Source organism: Schistocerca serialis, chromosome 1 (genome assembly GCF_023864345.2).
Source record: "Schistocerca serialis cubense isolate TAMUIC-IGC-003099 chromosome 1, iqSchSeri2.2, whole genome shotgun sequence".
Classification (NCBI taxonomy): Eukaryota; Metazoa; Arthropoda; class Insecta; order Orthoptera; family Acrididae; genus Schistocerca; species Schistocerca serialis.
In genome coordinates, this window is record NC_064638.1 from 1,033,036,715 (window position 1) to 1,033,058,531 (window position 21,817).

At 39.2% G+C, this 21,817-nt stretch overlaps 2 protein-coding genes across 2 annotated transcripts in view; one reads left to right on the plus strand and one right to left on the minus strand.

Moving 5' to 3' along the window:
• Positions 1-4,927, minus strand: part of LOC126414182 (suppressor of fused homolog) — a 144,290-nt gene extending 139,363 nt beyond the window's left edge. The window contains exon 1 of the mRNA XM_050083325.1: positions 4,742-4,927. Coding sequence (XP_049939282.1) covers positions 4,742-4,890 — 149 coding nt within the window. The 5' untranslated portion in view covers positions 4,891-4,927. The remainder of the gene's footprint in view (positions 1-4,741) is intronic.
• A 212-nt stretch (positions 4,928-5,139) lies between these two features.
• Positions 5,140-21,817, plus strand: part of LOC126414198 (actin-related protein 1) — a 73,866-nt gene continuing 57,188 nt past the window's right edge. The window contains exons 1-4 of the mRNA XM_050083326.1: positions 5,140-5,246; positions 10,632-10,696; positions 13,773-13,974; positions 14,061-14,185. Coding sequence (XP_049939283.1) covers positions 5,199-5,246; positions 10,632-10,696; positions 13,773-13,974; positions 14,061-14,185 — 440 coding nt within the window. The 5' untranslated portion in view covers positions 5,140-5,198. The remainder of the gene's footprint in view (positions 5,247-10,631; positions 10,697-13,772; positions 13,975-14,060; positions 14,186-21,817) is intronic.

The following is a 21,817-nucleotide window of genomic DNA, read 5'->3' on the forward strand; positions in this document are numbered from 1 at the left end:
TGTATTGCGAACTGAATGAGGAGTTGGACAAAAATTTGGAAACAATTTCTGAAATGCACACTTGAATGTAAATGCAGTTCCTATACAAGCCTGCAGGTTTCGCTTTTGTTGGTTACCACTGACGGCACACGTGCAATGTCCTAAACACGTTGCAAGTGTCTGTCGTGGTCGTAAGTATTCTGCGCACTGAGTGAATTATGTCGCAGCTAGATTAATTCCAACGTGGACACATTGTTGGTGCTCGTAACCAAGATAGGTAAGCGTTCAGTGTTTCAAGAAGCGTCGCAGTGAAGATTTATACCGCGAGTCACAACGCGGACGAAAGTGTGTGCTGTGTGTTCATGGCAGACTCTCACTGAAGAGGATTTGGAGAAAAATAAGACGATTACACCAGGAAAAGTTACTGCAGAACTGAATGTGGCACTCGCGAACCCTGTCAGAACCAAAACAACAGGAAGGGAGCTCCATAAGATGGGGATTGCAGGGGGAGATGAAATTCCAAGATCACTCATCAGTGATGCAAATGCACATGACAGGAAAACGTGATACCGGAGCCATAACACCTGGATTATGGAGCACTGGAACAAAGTCATTTGGTCGAATGAGTCTAGTTTCGCACGGTTTCCAAATTCTGGCCGAGTTTACGTCACAAGAGTGAAACATGGCAGAGTTAGGTGGTGATTTGGGCAGCCATATCGTGGTAATCCATGGGCACCATGGTTACTCTGCGGCGTCAGGTCCACCTCACGATACAATGTTTGTTCCCCAATGGTGATGCTGTGTTCCAAGGCGACACGGTACCTGTTCAACAGCTCGCATACTCCACGGTTGGTTTTGTGAGCACGAGGATGAATTGACGCCTCTCCCCTGGCCACCATATAACCAGATCTCAATATTACTGAGCTTCTGTAGTCTACTTTGGAGAGATGGATATGTGATCGCTATCAGTCTCCCCAATAGTTAACTGAACTGAGTTCAAATGGTTCAAATGGCTCTGAGCACTATGGGACTCAACTGCTGTGGTCATAAGTCCCCTAGAACTTAGAACTACTTAAACCTAACTAACCTAAGGACAGCACACAACACCCAGCCATCACGAGGTAGAGAAAATCCCTGACCCCGCCGGGAATCGAACCCGGGAACCCGGGCGTGGGAAGCGAGAACGCTACCGCACGACCACGAGATGCGGGCAACTGAACTGAGTCACGACGCAGGAAGCATAGCATAAGACTCACCCGAAAATTATATCGGACCTGTACATATCCATCCCGTGACGAATGGAAGCTGCTTTGAATGCAAACTGTTTTCCTGCACTGCATTTGGCATGATAATGTGTTTTTGATGTTTCCATAATTTTGTCCAGCCCTGTGTATCTATCGACGTACGACAGTATCTCAATAACAGACTCACTGCGAAAATTTTCTGTATAATAAACGATTTCTAACTAACTACACTTACCTTCTCGATGTGGTTTCGGTATCTGTACAAGATTAAATAAAGGTCATAAAATATAAACGCTTATTTTGTTTATAAATCGAACATAGCTGATAGAAATTGATATCATTACTTATGCAAGCATAATAAATCATTTCACACGTACTGTTGAGGAAACTAAATGGTTCCTGCCACACTAATACTACTATTTCTTATACTATTACGGGAACAGCGAACTAAGTGACTCGCACTGTATCAAAGACTTCGCTGAAGTCGCTTTTGAAAAGAAAGAACTGTCAATATAGTGCTTAAAACTGTCGTTTCGCCAGGACAAGCGTAGGAATGATAACCTTCGCATTAATACTGGGAATTCTGGAGAAATTTTGTTAGTCATACACGTGTAATGCTGATTCAACAAGTCAATCAAGCTTTCAGTTATAAATTAGAAAAACTGTAACTGTCGGCTCCACGTCACATACTGCGTAACGACAGAAACTTGATTCTTTTTGTTCTGTGTGCTCTGTCTTGTGACTTTATTTTTTAAACCTCAACATGACAGATAGGTGCAAAGTAAATTTGCTGCCTTAAATGAGATCCCACGAGCCGTTCGAATATTTCAACATTTATCTGTGCAAATGGTTCATATTTTCTGCCAATGCTTGTTTCATTCCGGTATACAGCTCTCATACCTTCATTCCGGTCATTAACGCATCACATCACTGGTGACGACATCAGGATCCAACCGTCACAGCCATGTCTCGCTGTACCATGAGAAGCAAACAACTTAAAGGTCTACGGAACGCATGTATCCCAACGATGTAAATTACTTCCGGGTAAGACACCGTATTTAACGTTCATTCAAGCACTATATTTTTACCAGCAAAGTTTTTTGTTAACTGGTCTTACTCTGTTATTGTCGCGGTAACAATGGCATTTACCAACTAATATCCCGTAATCCGATACCAATTCCCCCAAATTTTCCGTAGGTTTTGGTTAACAGTCATCAGAAGCCACATTACTTGAATACTGGTTTCTGACAGGAGGGTTCGCAGTGCAACAACTTGAAGCAGTGGCATCAGCAGGCACTGTTGTTTCGGGGACCTGCAAGACGCACGTTACCTTTGTGTCTTCACGAAATTGCACCAGCCTATGTAGTGTCCAACAACTCTAAGAAAATCCTATTGTCCAACAACTCTAAGAAAATCCTATCCAGACAGCAGAATGTTGGGCTCTACTTCGATCAATGTATTATCTTTTACTGTCATAATATTTCTCTCTCTTCCTCGAACAGTTCGTAAATCTGTCTTTATCTCAAAGTATAATTTTATAATCTCACGTCGCCGGCAGGAGTGGCCGAGCGGTTCTAGGCGCTACAGTCTGAAACCGCGCGACCGCTGGTTCGAATCCTGCCTCGGGCATGGATGTGTGTGATGTCCTTAGATTAGTTAGGTTTAAGTAGTTCTAAGTTCTAGGGGACTGGTGACCTCAGAAGTTAAGTCCCATAGTGCTCAGAGCCATTAGAACCAATCTCACGTCTTACACACGAAAACAACAATGTATCTTATTGTTTTGTATATCTTCGGGACCAAGCTCCAGTCAACTTTTTGTCCTACATACTGTACATGCCTTACCTCTGGCAAAGAACTGCTTATGCGAACTAAACAACTACAGCAGCATCGTGGGTTGGATTCTACAACAAACATTAATTCTAAAGGACAACACCTAAATTACAATTGCTCTGTAAATCACTGTGATCCTCAATTTGAAAATTCATTACGTCTTTCACCGCTTCTTCCCACTAAATCGACTATTCATATCATTCCATCGCATACTTTTTGAATTGAACCGATTAAAAACAACAATACATTCCTACAACAGATTGCGATGCCTGCTTCAGGCAAATTAATTATGCGCATAACGGCAAATACTCTGACTTGTTTTCAAGCACCTATCAAAACAACATTTACAAAATTAGACTGGCGTTATAAACAACACCATGAACGAAAACGAAATACCAAACCAACTCGCAGCATGATTTGGCAACTTTAATGAAACCTGTAGACATGGCGGAAAGGTAAACATACTGTATAAGCTACGAAGAATGAGTACGAGAATTCAAGGAAATTTTCCATTTTATGAAAATATATAAGGTTTTAAGAATAACATATAATAGTTGGACATGCCTCTGAAAGAAAATTTGACATTCAGAATCTGACCATCACAGTACTCTGCACAAATCGTCGTTCTTGTGATTTTGCATCTCCTGGTCTGAAGCAACAATGAAATGACAGGACTATGGAATATCATTGCCAATGAAAGGAAGATGTGGTGATCGTCTACTTCCGCACCCTATAAGATCGTGGGGATCCCTATACATCACTTTGCAAAATCCAATACTACATTTTAATGTTTTTTAAACCGGAAGTATAGGTTTAAATCACTGTTAGAACTGAAAGAACACTGCTCCGAAGACACCTCCCTTTGCTATTAATATCTGGAGAGAGAGAGAGAGAGAGAGAGAGAGAGAGAGAGAGAAATTGCACAAAGGGTGGGGGAAAGGGGAGGGGCGTGATGAGCTTACAGCACAATTTTTCTCAACAAAACATTGTTGTAAGAAAACAAGTCTCAAAATACGTCTTACTCTTTCGTAAAATGGAGAAAATGCAAAGTAAATGGCTTCCTCATGAACTGAATATTTTATATAGACCGTTGACACACAACTATGTAGCTTATTTACAACGAGAGAAGTTAACAATGCCGTGGGTTACATTAAAGTAGACAACCTGCGTCTCATGTTTTAAGCCCATAACTTTCGTTCATGCCTTCACATTTATTATTTTCTGATGGAAGTCTCAATCAAAAACGTTAACTCATACATTTGAGAAGCAATGTTGATGTCTGTCAAAAAAATGAAAACCACAATGGAGCACAGACTTGACGCCATGGTGTTGACGTTATGAAATCTAAACACAGACAACCCCAAAAAGTGTATATATAAGTAGGTATATTCTGATCTACGTAATGAGTGGCATAAGTACAGTAGTACTGAAAAGTTTAATAAAAAATAAAAAAAAACAGTACGCGCGCACACATTAAAGGGAACTGCTTCGGGCTGAAGTTATTTACGGTAGTGTTTACAAATAAGCAAGTATTTACTATGATTCACAATACTAAGGTCAATGCCTAACGCTATTTTTAAATAGAATCTAACACTTCAAGTCATTTTTATAGTGTAAATAGCATCCGTACAAAAACAATTTTCGTGTAGAAATCAGTTTAGATAATTTCTGCATTTTTTTGGACTTACCAATACTTCACCAGTGCGGTTACTTGGAGAGGGTTCACCTGATCTGGATAAATTTTTCGACATAGGGAATAAATAGCATCGAGTCCTGCCGGAGTTGGCGGAAAAAGCTCCATTGGCAACCGATACCTCGCACCACTTAACTCGCTCATTCCACTTTTGGAACTAACTCGAGCACACCACTTCCACTGCCAATAGTTCGTACGTTTCACGCAAGGTGTCATTGGCTGGTTGGAGGTGCAGTCCAAATCAGCATACTTATATTTAACAATAAATTGACGCCACAGTTAGAATCAATAATAGAAAAATAAATCGTTAAAAATTTATTTTGGTCGAAATATCAGTTTGTATCGGTGTGACCTCCTTTCTGAACTTTTGGTTCGGAAGCTCAATACATTGACTGCTTGTGAATCAGCCGGGTTGGGTTGGATGAAGTGTGGGAGGAGGAATTGTAACAGAGATGGAACCTTACGATGTTATAGTCAACCAGCCAGTTGTCATTGATAATGTAAGTTTGATTTAGTAAAACACGTTCCTTACTTTCCTGAATAAATGTTGTATTAATACCATCAATACAATATTTTGTGTTATGGAACGCCATATTTAAGAAACACTGTGGCCACTGAAGTGTCTACATTGTTTACTGCGATTGTTCTAGTAAAATAAACAGCAAATAGTTTTGCTGCACCGCCATAGAGATTGCAACGATATTGTGTGCGGAAGCATACCTTTGAATTCCTTATCAATAAATGTGAGGTGGCCAATATCATCCTAATACTCCCAAAAATAACTATCACATCACATGTCATATTCGATGAAGTTTTTGCCTCCACGAAGTCACAACAGCCAGAAGGCGCACAAAACACACATATTGAATAGTTACAAGGCAGTTGATAGTTAAAAGTAAATAAATAATTGCGAGAGATACTCAATCATTTAACCAGTGTGTGAAGTGTCCCGCGTCCGTTCTCTGGAGGTTATGAAGATAAACGAACGTGGTTTAGGATTCAACATACAGTTAGAAGGAATAGACGAACCGAAGCCCTGTATTCGTGTACATGGTTTTGCATAAAATACACATATCTGATACAAGCATTTCTTTCTCTGGCAACGCAGCTAAGACCTAAACAGTATTTAGGCAAAAGGTCATTAACAATATCATGAAAAGTTAATAGCAAAACATCTTACAGAATTCTCTTAAGGAATCTGGGAATTCTTACGCTTACGAGTTAATACATTGATGCCCAAATGGAATTTGTAGTTAATTGTAGTAGTGAATTTAGGATGAACTGTAAAATTCACAGCCACAATACTAGATGTGAAAATCATGTTCATATAGAGATTGGGTTCAGAAAGCTTTGTTTTGTTGCAAATGTCTGTAAGATAATGCCAGCAGACATCAGATAGGAAATTGTAAATAGCAAAATAATAAAACCTACTTGTAGGGAACCAAATTAATCACTTCAATAATTTATCGCAGTATTTCTGTATTTGGATGTAAAGTCTGGTTAAAACTAACAGGCTTCGACTTTCCCAGAATATAGTGACAGAGCATGTTCTGTGTAAAGTTACAAATTACCTTAGTTTGATTCATTATAGAGAAACAACAGCTGAACAGTGTAAGAGGAATTGCAGTCCCCCCACTCTTCCAATTATCTTAATCTAGATTAAGTCTTGTATAACCATCATCATTAGTAGATGAGTACTAGTTTTAATTTGTTGTTAGGCTAGTACGCCAACACATATAGGAAGTATCCTTTCCTTCATGATGGAGTTCGTGCAATGTGACGATGTGTGAACAAATGAATTATCACAGGACAAGTATCGTAAGGCATTCCTACTGTGCAGAAATAGCAGTATTCAGACTAAGGAACTATGGGTTGATTACTTCAAGTGCAAAGGTTGATAAGTAAGGATTGTAATTGTTAAGTGAAAGTAAACTCTCAGAAGAATGGAAACAAATATGAGGGGGTTGTATCTAATCATTCGACCTGAGACTTGTTATGATTCCTTGGAAAATGTGTCAACCGTGAATTTTTTAAGTTTTTAGCTGCTCTTGGAATATTCTTTTAAGTAAATAAGAATAAATATTATCCATCTTTTTCAAATGAATGTCAACAGATTACACAGTTTTATGTTGGAGATAGCATGTTTGTGCCCTAAAGCGCGTTTGCAATTTATGATTAATTGAATGCGACCCTTTGTGAAGAACAACTTTTTGTTATGTTTATGGAAAGCTTTAGTGGTAAGTGTCCATCCCTTGACTGGAAGAAATAATTGAGGTATAAATGTAATGCTTTCGGTGGCAAGATTCTGTGCACATATGTTAAAAAATAATATTGAGAAACATTTTATAGGATAAGAACAAAAAAAATTGATTCTGAGTTTTTCATTTATGTGGGGGTTGTTTTTTTATACGTAAGCTATCTAACAGAGCAATGTGTTTAAAGACAGCAAACAGTCCGTGTAATATTCGTTAATAAGAAAAGGTGCAAGACTCTGAGCCATTTAATAAGTTTTAGCTGAGCATGAAGAATTATGGTGTCCAAATGACCTACATCAATGTAGGTAGAACGTTGTATTGTAGAAGCATCAACTCTGTGAAAGTGGGTAATGTATTGTAGGAGAAATTCCAGATTAGCAAAGGGCTTTGACAGAATTTTCCACTGGCTCCTCTGTTTAAAATATAACTAGAAGTAGTACTGAAGACATGGAGAAGTAAATCCAGTCTCGTGGGAATGTCTCACGTACTTGCCAAAGACAAAGTGATAAATGCCAAAGATGGTGAGAACACTAGTTATATATGTACTAAATAATCTGTTTGAAGAACATGACAAGTGGGATTTAAAAACACATACAGAAATCTGAGTGTATGATAGTGGGTAGTGACAAACAAAATGATTTATATGCTGAGAATTTTAGTATTAAATCTTGTTCTTTTAAGTATATAGGCATAACTGAACCTGTAAAAGATAAGTATCTGAGAAATCCATATAACATTGAAAAGTACCCTGCAACACATATTTTGATGTGTCTTGATTTAAATAAGGACACTTGTGATCCAGTTTCAAGGAATTTTGTCCTTCTAGTTGTGTGTGAAATTTGATCATTCCTCTGTATTTATCAGTGATAGTTTTTCTTATCACATTGTGTTTCATATTGATGAATAATTATTGTTTTTTTTTTTTTAAGCATATACAGCTCGTCTGTTGATGTATATCTTGTTCAAAGTATCAACAAATGTATTAAAATTGATATTGTTGCCATTTTGCTGGTGTAAATGGCTATACTGTTATAGTACACTAAAACAAATAAAATAAAAACTTTTCCATAATTACAGACTGATCTGCAGCATAGCCAGAGGTCTAGGTTAAGTTGGGAAGTGACAATTCAGTTGAGTTGGTGACACCAACAAGTGTGAATGCAAAGTAAAGGTTGCTTTATCCAATTGATCTGTAGTGTAGCCTTATTCTACGTTTATGCCATATTTAACATACCTTTATTTATAAAAACACAACTACAAATTACATTCAGAATAACAGTATTGGGCAAATCTCTGACAAGTATTTTGATGCATATGGCAAATAAAATGAAAAAAATGCAGGGTTGACAGCACCACAGAACTCTTCCCAGCTTAAATACACAACATTCATCACTATCTGCGAAAAAATTGCTCATATGTCTTTCTGGGAAGAAGAATGTCCGAGAGGAAAAAAAGAGAGAGAGAGAGAGATTTTATAAGGCTTGCCAAAAATAGACATGGAAAGATGCCCCAGAATCCTTATCAAATATGAACTGGATAAATTCATGATCAATTAATTGTGATAAATCCACAAAAGAAAAAAAAGTGATGTGAAACAAAACAATTATCATTCAGGGAAAGCCATTATGTAAAATCAAACAGTGGAAAGTCCAAATTGACATATCACTAATATTATGAAAAGGATAAATGGCTACTCACTAGAGCAGCAGACAGGCACAGTCAGAAGATTGTTGCACATTGAACTTTCAACCAAATCCTTCTTCCAAAAGGAAAACACACAGGCAAGCACACCGTACACACACAAGACCACTTCCAGGTGGAAAGCAAATGTGTTGTGTCGATTGGAAGCAGCAATCTGGAGTTGGGTGGGGATGGTGGGAGAAGGGATGTGTGTTTGGAGGGGGGGGGGGGGGGGGGAAGTGAGCACTCCCTGGTGGAGTGTGCAGGGGCAAGGTAGTGGCAGGTCAATGTTGACAGGCGCACAATAAGTGTGAGTGGACATGACTTAGGAGGAGGTGAAAGGACAGGTGTGGATACTGGTACTGTTGGTGCAGGCTGCGTGCACAGTGGGTTAGAGGCCTGGATGATTTCGGGAGCAAAGAATGTGTTGTAAAGATAACTCCCATTTGTGCATTTCAGAAAAGCTGGTGGTGGAGGGGAGGATTGAGATGGCCTCGTTTGTGAAGCAGCCATTGAAATCAAGGTTCTTATCTTCAGCTTGTGCCACAGGGTGATACAGTTTGGTGGCCACAGTTTGATGGTGGCGATTCATCTTGATGGACAGCTACTGCTACTGTTGCAGCAATTGGAGCAGTGCTGGTATATGATATTGCTGCTTTTACAGGTGGCCTGACCTCTGATGGATTAGGTTAAGTCTGTGACAAGACTGGAATAGGAAGTGCTGGGTGGGTTGACTTGGGAGTGGCATAGGAATGGACTAACATGTTTTGGAGAGTGGGTGGGTAATGGAACACCACTTTAGGAGGGGTGGGAAACAGGCTGGCATAGGAAGATGCCTTGCTGGTGCCCATGGCTGTACTGCAGATTTGTTAGTATACTTTTCCTTCAGAGGAAAAGTAATTATGTATTATGATAAAAGTTATTGAGGTAGATGAAGAATAAAGTAGTTGGTTTGGAGTCCGAAGGATGTGGGGAGAGATAGTGTCCAAGAGCAGCAAGACAATTGTCATGGTGGATGTTGGTGTGTAGGGAAGTGACATCAACAGTGATGCAAAGGATGCAGGAGGTTAAGGGATAGATATGGTGAAGAGTTGTTGAAGGAAATGGTTGGTATCTTTTGACTTGGGAGACTAGATTTTGGGTAGTTGGTTGGCAGAGTTTGCTCAGTAAGGGCTGAAATTCTTTCAGTGGGAACTCAGTAACTAGCTACAATGGGGTGTGCAGGATTGTGGAGTTTGTAGATCTCAAAAGGCATGTGTGTTATGGTTGCCCGTGGGGTGAGGAAGAAAACGGATTTAGGGGAGAGACTCTGGAAAATGCCTAAGGCTTTAAGCTGGAATTAGAGGTTATGTTGAACTTCTGAGATGGGGTCTCTGTGGCAGAGTTAATAGGTGGAGGAGTCAGGCAATTGGCTTTTCTGTTTTGACACTGTGTATTCCTTTCCTTTGTGAAAGGTTGGTGTCCTTAGTAGAAGACCTGGGGAAGGATGGTGAGGTCAAGTTGGAGGTAAGGAATTCTTTGAAGGTGACCACAGGCTGGTTAGGCGGTAGGGGGTAGTATCATGGTTGGATGGTGGAGAGGCAGGTTCAGTGTTGAGATTAGGTTGGCTTTGAGTGGAGGGATTGGTGGCAAAGAAATGTTTCCATTGCAGGGATTGAGAAAAGGAGATTAGTTCTTTGAGAAGTCCAACATGGTTATATTTGGATGTAGGGCAGTAGGTGAGACTGTTTTCTTTTGTGTAGACAGATGACAATCGCAAGTTTTACTCATACAATTACTGGTTTCAGCGTAATTAGTCATCTTCTGATCTAGAGTTGCAGCATAAGAAGACTTATATTGTTTTTCTATGGTTAAATAAAGGATAATGGGTGCCATTTGGGTTGTAGTTTGTTGTAATCAATAAATGTTGTTGTTATTTTGTTATTTCTATTGCTAGATGCTTATTTACAGGGCTCTGGAGTCATCAAAGCAGGATTTGCAGGAGATCACATTCCAAAATGTCGGTTTCCAAACTAGTAAGTCAGTTCCAATATTTTTTTCGTTATATAGAAGGATATGTTCACATAATATTACATTATCATCATTGATATTATATTTTTTTGACAAGTTTTTAATGTTTGAGTGTGTTTGTTGAATGTAGGAAGGATGCTCAGAAATTAAGTCCCATTTTGGAGAAAAAAAACTCTTAAAACATTCTTTCAAATCAAAATTTATTTTTACAAGAAACCGCATTTCCTGCTAAACACCATTTTTTGCTTAATCATCGCTGTAAAAGCACCTTCCAAAATCACGCTTAAAGGTCAAGAACAAGTGGAAGATGCAAGACCAGGGCTCCACAGTGGGTGATCAAACTACTCCCAACCGAATTGTTGAATAACAGCGGAATGGGGTTGTGTATTGCGTGGTGGGACAGACGGGGCATTCTGTTGTTGAGTTCCTTCCCAGAGATGCAACCATCAGTTTGGTGTAGTACTGTGAAACATTGAGAAAACTTCAACGCGCATTTCAGAAGAATAGGTTTGGATCACTGTGTCAAGGCATCGTGGTACGTTACGACAACTCATGTCCCCATTTTGCTGGTGTCGTTCAAAACCGTGTTCACCAGTTCAGTAGGGAGTAGTTCAATCAACTGTGGTACAGCCCTGATCTTGCACCATCTGTCCACCATTTGTTCTCGAATTTGAGGCATTATTTTGGGGAAAGGCACTTTGACAGTGATGAAGATGCGAAAAATGATATTCAGCAGTGGCTGTATTTTTATTTGGTGTCTTTTATGAAGAGGGCAGAGAAAAGTTGCTTTCCCACTATGACAACTGTCTGAACAATGCTTGCAACTGTGTAGAAAAATAATTTAAGAAGTGGTCTTTCTTGTAAAAATAAATTTTGGTTTGAAAAAAGTGTTTTTATGAGTTTTTCCAAAATGGTACTTGCTTTCCAGAGATGTCTCACAGACAATAACAGCAAGGAAGAGAAATTATTGAAGGCTTTATAAGCAGCATTTTTTCAGTCTAGTGTGTGTGTGTGTGTGTGTGTGTGTGTGTGTGTGTGTGTGTGTGTGTATATATATATATATATATATATATATATATATATATATATATATATATATATATATATATTAAAAAAAATTAAAAACAAAGATGATGTGACTTACCATACGAAAGCGCTGGCAGGTCGATAGAAACACAGACAGACACATACATACACACAAAATTCAAGCTTTCGCAACAAACTGTTGCCTCATCAGGAAAGAGGGAAGGAGAGGGAAATACGAAAGGAAGTGGGTTTTAAGGGAGAAGGTAAGGAGTCATTCCAATCCCGGGAGCGGAAAGACTTACTTAGCGGGAAAAAATGACAGGTATACACGCGCGCGCCCCACACACACACACACACACACACACACACACACACACACACACACACACACACACACACACACACATATATATATATATATCACAGGCAGACATATGTAAATGCAAAGAGGTTGGGCAGAGATGTCAGTCGAGGCGGAATTACAGAGGCAAAGATGTTGTTGAATGACAGGTGATGCACAAGGGGCGGCAACTTGAAATTAGCAGATGTTGAGGCCTGGTGGGTAACGGGAAGAGAGAATATATTGAAGGGCAAGTTCCCATCTCTGGAGTTCTGATAGGTTGGTGTCAGTGGGAAGTATCGAGATAACCCGGACGGTGTAACACTGTGCCAAGATGTGCTGGCCGTGCACCAAGGCATGTTTAGCCACAGGGTGATCCTCATTACCAACAAACACTGTCTGCATGTGACCGTTCATGCAGATGGACAGTTTGTTGGTGGTCATTCCCACATAGAAGGTTTCACAGTGTAGGCATGTTAGTTGGTAAATCACGTGGGTGCTTTCACACGTGGCTCTGCGTTTGATCATGTACAACTTCCGGGTTACAGGATTGGAGTAGGTGGTGGTGGGAGGGTGCATGGGACAGGTTTTACACCGGGGATGGTTTCAAGGGTAGGAGCCAGAGGGTAGGGAAGGTGGTTTGGGGATTTCATAGGGATGAACCAAGAGTTTACAAAGGTAACACATCTTGGCACAGTGTTACACTGTCCGGATTATCTGGATACTTCCCACTGACACCAACCTATCAGAACTCTGGAGATGGAACTTGCCCTTCAATATATTCTCTCTTCCCGCTACCCACCAGGCCTCAACCTCTGCTAATTTCAAGTTGCCGCCCCTCGTACATCACCTGTCATTCAACAAGATCTTTGCCTCTGTACTTCCGCCTCGACTGACATCTCTGCCCAACCTCTTTGCATTTGCATATGTCTGCCTGTGTCTGTATATGTGCGGATGGATATGTATGTGCGTGCGAGTGTATACCTGTCCTTTTTCCCCCTAAGGTAAGTCTTTCCGCTCCCGGGATTGGAAAGACTCCTTACCCTCTCCCTTAAAACCCACATCCTTTCGTCTTTCCCTCACCTTCCCTCTTTCCTGATGAAGCAACCTTGGGTTGTGAAAGCTTGAAATTTGTGTGTGTGTTTCTTATTGTGTGTATCTACCAGCACTTTCTCATTTGGTAAGTTACAGCATCTTTGTTTTTTATATATAATTATGTATTAATAAACAGAAATGACAAAATTGCACTTGCCCACAATTTTCTATTTGATATGTGGCACGTAAACATGTAACACTACAGGGACTATTTCTTTCTGTTAAATCTCAAGCCATGATACAGTTTGTTGATCTGCTGTGATTTGTTTCAGATTGAAAGAAAGTCTCGCTCACAATAACTTTACATCGTTATTTAGAAAATTTTTAATATACAAATTTTTAAGGCTTTTTGCCAGATTAAAAGATCTCACTAAGATAATATAACATAATTAAAAGAAAAATTCTGTTAGGACCATTAACAATTATACTTTACCAAAGTTTCTCTTAAGAAAGACAGTGTTAGATTTAGTGTTGTTATGTAGCTGTTTTGCTTGTCTATGTACTTTTAGTGCATTATAACTCATAGCTTGCATTTTACAGAATTTTGAGAAATGTCCAGTAGTGTGATGAAGCAGTGTATGGTCCTTCGATTAATATTTATATTGTGCTTTTTCATGTAGTATTGGACGTCCAAAGCATATTCGCGTTATGGCTGGAGCACTTGAAGCTGACTTGTTTGTAGGACCTAAAGCTGAAGAGCACAGGGGATTGTTAAGCATAAGGTATCCAATGGAACATGGAATTGTTTCTGACTGGAACGATATGGAAAGGATTTGGCAATATATCTACAGTAAAGATCAGCTTAATACATTTGCTGAAGAGGTAGAGAAGTCTTCATAAAATTATGTGGTTCTGTGTGTTTACTGTTTCTTAATTAGGTATTATTGCCGTAATTGTTTTTCTTGCAGCATCCTGTGCTGTTAACGGAGGCACCACTAAATCCTAGGCGTAACAGAGAGAAGGCAGCAGAAATATTTTTTGAAACATTTAATGTTCCAGCATTATTTGTTTCAATGCAGGCTGTGCTTAGTTTGTAAGTATGCCCAATGGAACATTAACATGAAATAAAATTAAATCTGCTATGTTGAGTACTATATACAACCTCACTAGACAAAAAAGTTATCTTTTCTGGTAAGCTTGTAATACTTCTGTAAACCTCAGTGACAACTGTGATGCACTGGGGAATAAATTGACAAGCTTCTGATCGTACACTATCTAATTGTTGGAGCACTTGCATAGTATGTCCGCATTGTGTGCATGTTGCCTCCTGTTGTCCGTCTTTCAATAAAAGTAGTTCACAATGCTACACACTTGGAAGAATGAGACGGGCACTGTGCTGTATGACATCCTTGGGAACTCATTAATGCTATGCAGATCTTGAAGCAGATACCTGCCATTTTTCATCTCATTCTTTGCCCTCTGCAGGAGACTGAAGTTTCTAGTATCTGCATGATAGTTATTTTTTGTCCAGTGAGCTTGTAAATACTTACTAGCTGGTTCTCAAGTAAATTTTTTCAAGCAGCTTATAGCATCCCTGGCAAAAAAGGTGAAACACCAAGAAGGGGAGGAGGAAACTTAACACTTTACAGATTGAGAAGGTATGTGATGTTATTTCAGTGACTAAAAATTTACAAAGACCTTGGCAGTATGAGCCCACTTATCAGTATGATGTTGCACCCCTCTGGCCTCGATGCATACATTGACTCAGTTGGGTAATGTGTCATAGAGCCATGTGATATCTTTGACCAGGAGAAGAACATGATTTGCATAAAAAATACCGGGTACTATATGTTCTCCATGTGAAGAGTGGCTAGCTGTGTGTGTGTCCCTTCCATTGTTATCTGTGCAAGTCTTTTATTACTTTTGAATAGCTAGGTTATGATGTTCTCACGTCATTTTCAAAATATAGAAGGGTTGAATACTCGTGGTTGGTTGAAATAAAAGTTCAACATGCACTGAATTAATTTGTTGAAGGGAGGGCGATGGTTCAAACCTGTGTCTGGCCATCCTGATTTAGGTTTTCCGTGATTTCTCTAAACTGCTTCAGGTAAATGCCAGGATAGTTCCTGTGAAAGGGCATGACTGACTTCCTACCCCATCCTTCCCTAATCCGACGGGACTGATGACCTCGCTGTTTGGTCCCCTTCCCCAAATCAGCCAACCGTTTATTGAGCGTATGCAAAGGGTGTTGTCCTCATGGCTACTTGATGTTCAAGTTGCATTAAAAATTCTTCCATGGAGATTCAGAGAGTAGACAACTAAAATTTCCTAACAATTCAGAGAGTTGCTGCCCCTGTGCTTCATTTATCCCCCAGTCCCTTTAATCCTCTCATTAACTGCACAAACTATCTTTTCGTTACACAATACAGGCTGATTCCAGTGTTTGTAATTATCAGGAGACTTGTGGTACAGTTCGGCTACAACTTTACTGCCTAATAAAATCTTATTAAACTGAACTCTAAAACTGTTATCTCCTACTTTAAACTCAAAACAGATACCTGCTGCAGTTAATTGTGGCACCTACTTTTGTCATTCATCCCATAACAAGTATAAAATTCACTCAGATGTGGGTTCACTAAACATGCTTGTATAAGGAGGCTGTTTGTGTTGTTACCCCTGGATGATAATTATATGAAATATTTGTCAGGATTTGTAAGCAGTGGGGTCTCTGAGGTACAGAATACACGAACACCGAGAAGTAACTTTAAACAGTTTATTAACAAAAGACTGATTATAAAACACGCATGCTACGTGCACCCTTCATCAGTGTGTCTGACACCCTAACACTGGCTAATTACGGTCATATCTAAAGGCTCCATGGCGAGCTAAGAAAAGAGACATATTCGCCCTCAAGGCCGCGCTAGTTATACGGCACGCTGTGGACGCCCAGTGGCTTACTCTCCTGCAGCGGACAGCAGCCGGACGAGCATCTACTGACCAAGCAAATTGTCGGCATTCCAAGATAGGTCATCTGGTGAGCGCGTGTTATGTACTGTATGACTACGTGCAACCCGTAGACCCTTACATCACTCTCGCCAGAGAAAAAGAGTAACCATAGGTAGCTCAAAACAACCTCCTGGGTGTTATGAATTTATTTTGCCATTCGTGGCATCAGAAGGCATCTCAACATGTATTTCATTTGCAGACACAGTAACATTCAGTACAGAGAAGCAAGCTTTCAGGATGATAGTTTCATACGTGACAAATGCTGTTGACAAAAGACAAATTAATAAAAGCAATAAAAACACAATACTGACAATCAAGTATGCGTTAACATTATTGAATGAATCGAAGTTCCTAATACTATTTGCTGCTTCAATGAAGATTAACTCATTATTGGAAGAAATTACATTTTCATGGATATCCTTAATTAAATCATTGTCTTCAGAAATACCTGATACGGAATGCTTTCCATATGTATGAATCATTGTAATAAACAGATAACATTCTTGTTAATGGCAAATGTCCAGTGGCATGAAATGTAGTTGGCAATACACTAGGCATATCAAATAGTTCACATGATAAATCACAATGTGTAGCATTCAAGATTAATTCACTGTTATTCAGTTTGAGTGTAAAGGGTAGCTCAGGTGTATCATAATTGCTACATGTAAATGTGACATCTAGGGTGGAGTTAAATGAGAAAATTATACCTTCAAAACATCGTTTAATATATGGATGATAAAGACATGTTAAAATTCTAGGGCAATCATCTCTTGGGGGATGATTCATAAACAGTTCTTTCTCACAGCTGTACACTCTGCTATCTTAGAATACTGCCAATTCATGGCAAATTAACTTATATGACTATGTTTACACATATGCAAATCGTTTTCATTTAGGGACAAAAAATATCTTTGATCCTTGCTGATCAGTAGATAATCATTTAGTACGTACTTTACATGAATACCTGCCCGTCTCCACTTCACAGGGTACTACTTTCTAAGGCTGTTCTTAAGTTAAGGGCATCAATTGTAATATTTGGTAAACTATTAGTAATCCTTAATTATCAAATGTAGACCCTACCTGCATTTTGGCTGGGATTCAGTTACTATACCAAGATTTCCAAAATTGTATAATTACCCTTAACAGAACGAATTAGATCAATTTGCTTCTTTACAGAATTGAACTGTTCCTGGGTTTCACTCAGATTGTACTTGAGAACAAGTTTTGCATTACTTGTTGAAACTACCCTGTCTGATCGTGGTTCAAACAAGACACCTGTACTCTGTGGTACTATTACTATAGCATTAGTAGAATATGCTGTCATAGCAAACATTAGAATAAAAATGGACATGGTTAATTAGTTCTGGTAACGTGTAGTAAAAGGTTTAGCTTCACTTGTGCACCCTTTGTAATAGCTTCAATACTAAATTTTCACAACACATTCACATAAACACATGCATTGCACTCTCACACACTACACACACTTATGCAGATTGTAGGGGTGTCTGGAACAGGATCACTCAGAACGTGGCGATGCCTCAGCCTTGAAATCTGGACTGCGACCTTGTGTTTCTCGCTTCCTGGGTTTGAGAACAGCAGGTCTGCTTCTCGGTCAGTCCTCGTCGTCTTGCGATGCTACAGGAAATCTACCCAGAAATGGCTTTACACAATTGACATGAATGACAATAGAACGAAAGGGCAGTTGGAGCTTAAGAGTGACTGGCAACAACACCTTCAAGATTGGATATGGTCCTTTCCAAAACTTCTTAAACTTTTTGTCTTGACTCTTCTTTAACACCACGTTGCTCAGATACACAAGATCTCCAACTCGATACTGTGACACTGATGCTTGGTGGTCGCATGCTTCCTTTAGTTTGCGTGCTAGATCCCTTGTGTGTTCATTGCTGATTCTGGCAGTCGATCGTGCAAGGTCCAAAGGTGAATGCATTCTTCTTCTGTAGGCGATATCATATGGACTTAGGCCAGTTGAGCTGTGCATTTTGGCATTGTAACAACTTACCAAGTACAGTAAACAGACATCCCAATTGTCATGTCTGCTGCCCCCATAATGGCTAACCATTTTAATAATTGTTCTGTGGACTCGCTCAACTCTTCCATTTCCTTCAGGGTATGCTGGCGTAGTCCTTAACTGAGTTATTTGTATGAACTTACAAGTATGTTTAAGTAATTCACTCATAAAATTCGTTCCTTGATCACTAATTATACTTTATGGTGATCCAAACTTAAGAATCCGTTCTTTTACAAAAACTTCAGATATAGTCTCACCACTCTGATCAGGTATTGGTATCATCAGAAGGTATCTAGAGAAATAATCTAACATTGTCAGTATGTACTTGTAACCATCTTTTGTCTTAGGCAACAGTCCTACATCATCTAGTCCTACTCTTTCAAATTGTCCACTTGTCTCTGGCAGTTCTTGCAATGTTGCTCTACTTTTTCCTACATTATTCCATCTGTTACAGGAATCACATTGTGAAACAAACTCAAAAACGTCAGCTTTGCAGCTCGGCCACTGAAACATTTGAGCAGTTTACTGTTTGTTGCTTTTTTGCCGCAGTGTCCTGATAATAAAGAATGATGTTGTTTTCTCATGATTTGATCTTTCATGCTGTCTGGAATAACTAGGCGGTTTCCTTTTCTAGTGATTTTGTACAATACTCCATCTATTTCAACAAAACGTTATTCATTTTTCCATAATTTACATTGTGGATCTTCTTCTTGAGCTGCCTTTAACTCTTCTTCTCGACTTATTGTAGCACAAACATTGACTTTTCAACTCATTGCATCAGCATTCACATGTTGTTTACCAAGTTGGTGAACAAATTGGTACTCACTCAGTCTTAATGCCCATCTTATTAATCTGGAACTTGGATCCTTTAAGCTCAACAACCATTTAAGTGCAGCGTGATCTGTAATAACTGTAAATTCTGTTCTTGTTAAGAAACATCTGTTATGTGTTATACCAAAAACCAAAGCACAAAGCTCCTTCTTGGTAGTAGTATAATTACATTCTGCTTTGTTTAATTGTCTGGAAGCAAATGAGATTGGATGTTCATGACCATCAACTTCTTGAGACAAGATTGCATCTATGGCAAAATTGGATTCATCTGTTGAAAGAATAAAAGGTTTACTAAAATCCGGATAGGCTAACACTGGGGCTGTGGTTAGAGCAGTTTTAAGTTCTTCCATTGCCCTTTTGCATTCTGTTGACCAATTAAATGTGGCTCCTTTCTTCAGTAACTGTGTCATTGGACGTGCTATATTCGCATAACCGGCTATAAATCATCTGTTGAAATTTGACAATCCCAAGAATGATTGTAGTTCTTTCAAATTCTGTGGTTCAGGAAAATTCTTTACATCTTCAATTAATTTTGAATCAGGTCAAACACCTTCACTGGTTATAACATGACCAAGGCAGTTAACCTTACTTTGTGCAAAATGACATTTATATATTGACAAAGACAGGTTTGCACTTCCTATACCCTCAAAGATAGCTTGTAGTCTCTCAGTATGCTGCTTCATGTTTTCACAAAAAATTATTACGTCATCTAGATAAACAAGTGCTTGTGTTGGGGTGAGCCCTCATAAAACTGAATCCATCAGGCATTAAAATGTAGCCGGAGCATTATGAAGTCCAAATGGCATACGAAGGTACTTGTATACTCATGTTGCAGTTACAAATGAAGGTTTTGCTTGATCATCAGGGTGCACTGTTAACTGGTGATAACCACTTGTTAAATCACTTACTGAAAAAATTCGACATCTGCCCAAGTAATCCAAGGTTTCCACTAGATTTTGTAAGGGGTAAATGTCAGGTGTGATTACAGCATTCAAAGATCGGTAATCAACACAAAAACGGAACTGTGGTTCTCCAGAAACTGATTCCTTATTTACAATTACAACAGACGAACACCACGGTGGGTCTGAAAGATCTCTTGGTTTTATAATTCCGGCTTCTGATTGTTCTTTAACCATGTCTTCTATCAACTCACTTTGACTAAATGTTATTCGGTAAGGCTTCTGTGTGACTGGGGCTGCATTCCCTGTATGAATATGATGCTGAACTAAATGAGTGACAGGTAAATTTGCGTGTTCTCGGAATAAATCTATATACTCCAATAAAACAGGCCCAAAATCTTCTGTTAATCAGCTGCCAAATGTTCTATCTTCTGCCAAAGTTGCGCTTCAGTTCATTATTAACTTTGTCTCCTCGTTGCAATTTTGCGGTACTGTTACCAAAACCTGTGTTCATAACCGCAGTGTTCGTTACTTCATCTGGAATCTGTATTACATCGCTTTTACTTATCCTCGACACTTCAGCAACCTTCGTTCCTCATGGCAAAACAGCTAACTCATTGTTCATATTTGTTATTGTAACCAGGACTTTTGCAACATTCTGTCTCACCATTGTAGTGACACCTACACTTCTAACAACATAACAATGCATTGTATCCAGTAACTCACTTTTCCCAGATCACTCAATTAATAACAAAGTTCCTTCCTTGCATGAGGGTGACTTAACTTCAACGTAGAGTGTCTTTCCTGCTACCTTGGGAATTTGCTGAGGCTGATCAATTTGAACACAGACTCAGACGGTTTGAACTGATGCATCGTTTGGGCGATCCATTCCCACGACGTCAGTATTGCTGCTCCTTTGAGTATGATGTGAAGAACGATTTCCTAGGTTGTAGTTGCTACAGCCTAGTCTGATCTTTCTTTCTGCAACAAATATCTCTGCCTCGTTAACGGACAAGAAATCAAATCCAAGTACACTGTTGTAACGCTTTTCTTTATTTGAAACTACTTGTACCCTTGCTGTGTATTTATCTGTATCTTTATTTTCACCTTCATCTTGGACTTGGCCAAGAATTAATTCTACATCAACTATAGTTACGTAGTTTTCTCCGTTTAACCCTTGCACTTTTAATAGCACCAGTTTCAGTTTATCCTGTTTATCTATGCAACACCACATTAATGAAGTCTGTGTTTCTGTGTCAATAAGTAGTTTGATGTTTCTCCCACGATATGCAGCACCTATCACATCATTTTCGGTCTGATTTTCACTAGAACTAACAGGAATCATTGTCTCTGGCAGGGGGCGGAAAGAATGGTGGCCTGTACGTCCCCGTACTCGTTTGAAGATCTGGAAGATTATCTTTGTTCACATTACTTTTCTTTTTGTTGTGACAATCTCTTGAAACGTGACCCTGCATCCCACAGGGATAGCGGATTCAATTCTCTTTACAATCCTTACACTTGTGACCCACCTTATTGCATCTGTGGAATTGTACTGTTGTGTTGAAAACTCTGCGTTCTTGTTTCTGCATCTCATTTGGTCATCTTAGTGCTTCAAAGAAACCAACAGCTGATTCTATTGCTTCCTGAAACATTTTACATCTTGCCAATCTATCGGCCTTGAAGAACTGAATGCAATTTTCATTTTCACTTCTACTAACTCTATGTTTGAGCGTTGATGTTTCGAATTCTGCCAGCAAACTGCTCGATAGATTCGTCTCGTCACGTTCTCAAACTGTAAAGCTGCTCTCTGTAAAATCTGATCGCATTTTTACATTTAAATCTCTGAACAAGAGCCATTCTAAACTCCTTGTAATCTTCTGTTTTCACGCAAGTAGGCTCCGCACTAATGAAATCTTGTGCTGCTCCCTGAATTCTTAATTTGGCAACCACTAGCTTATCG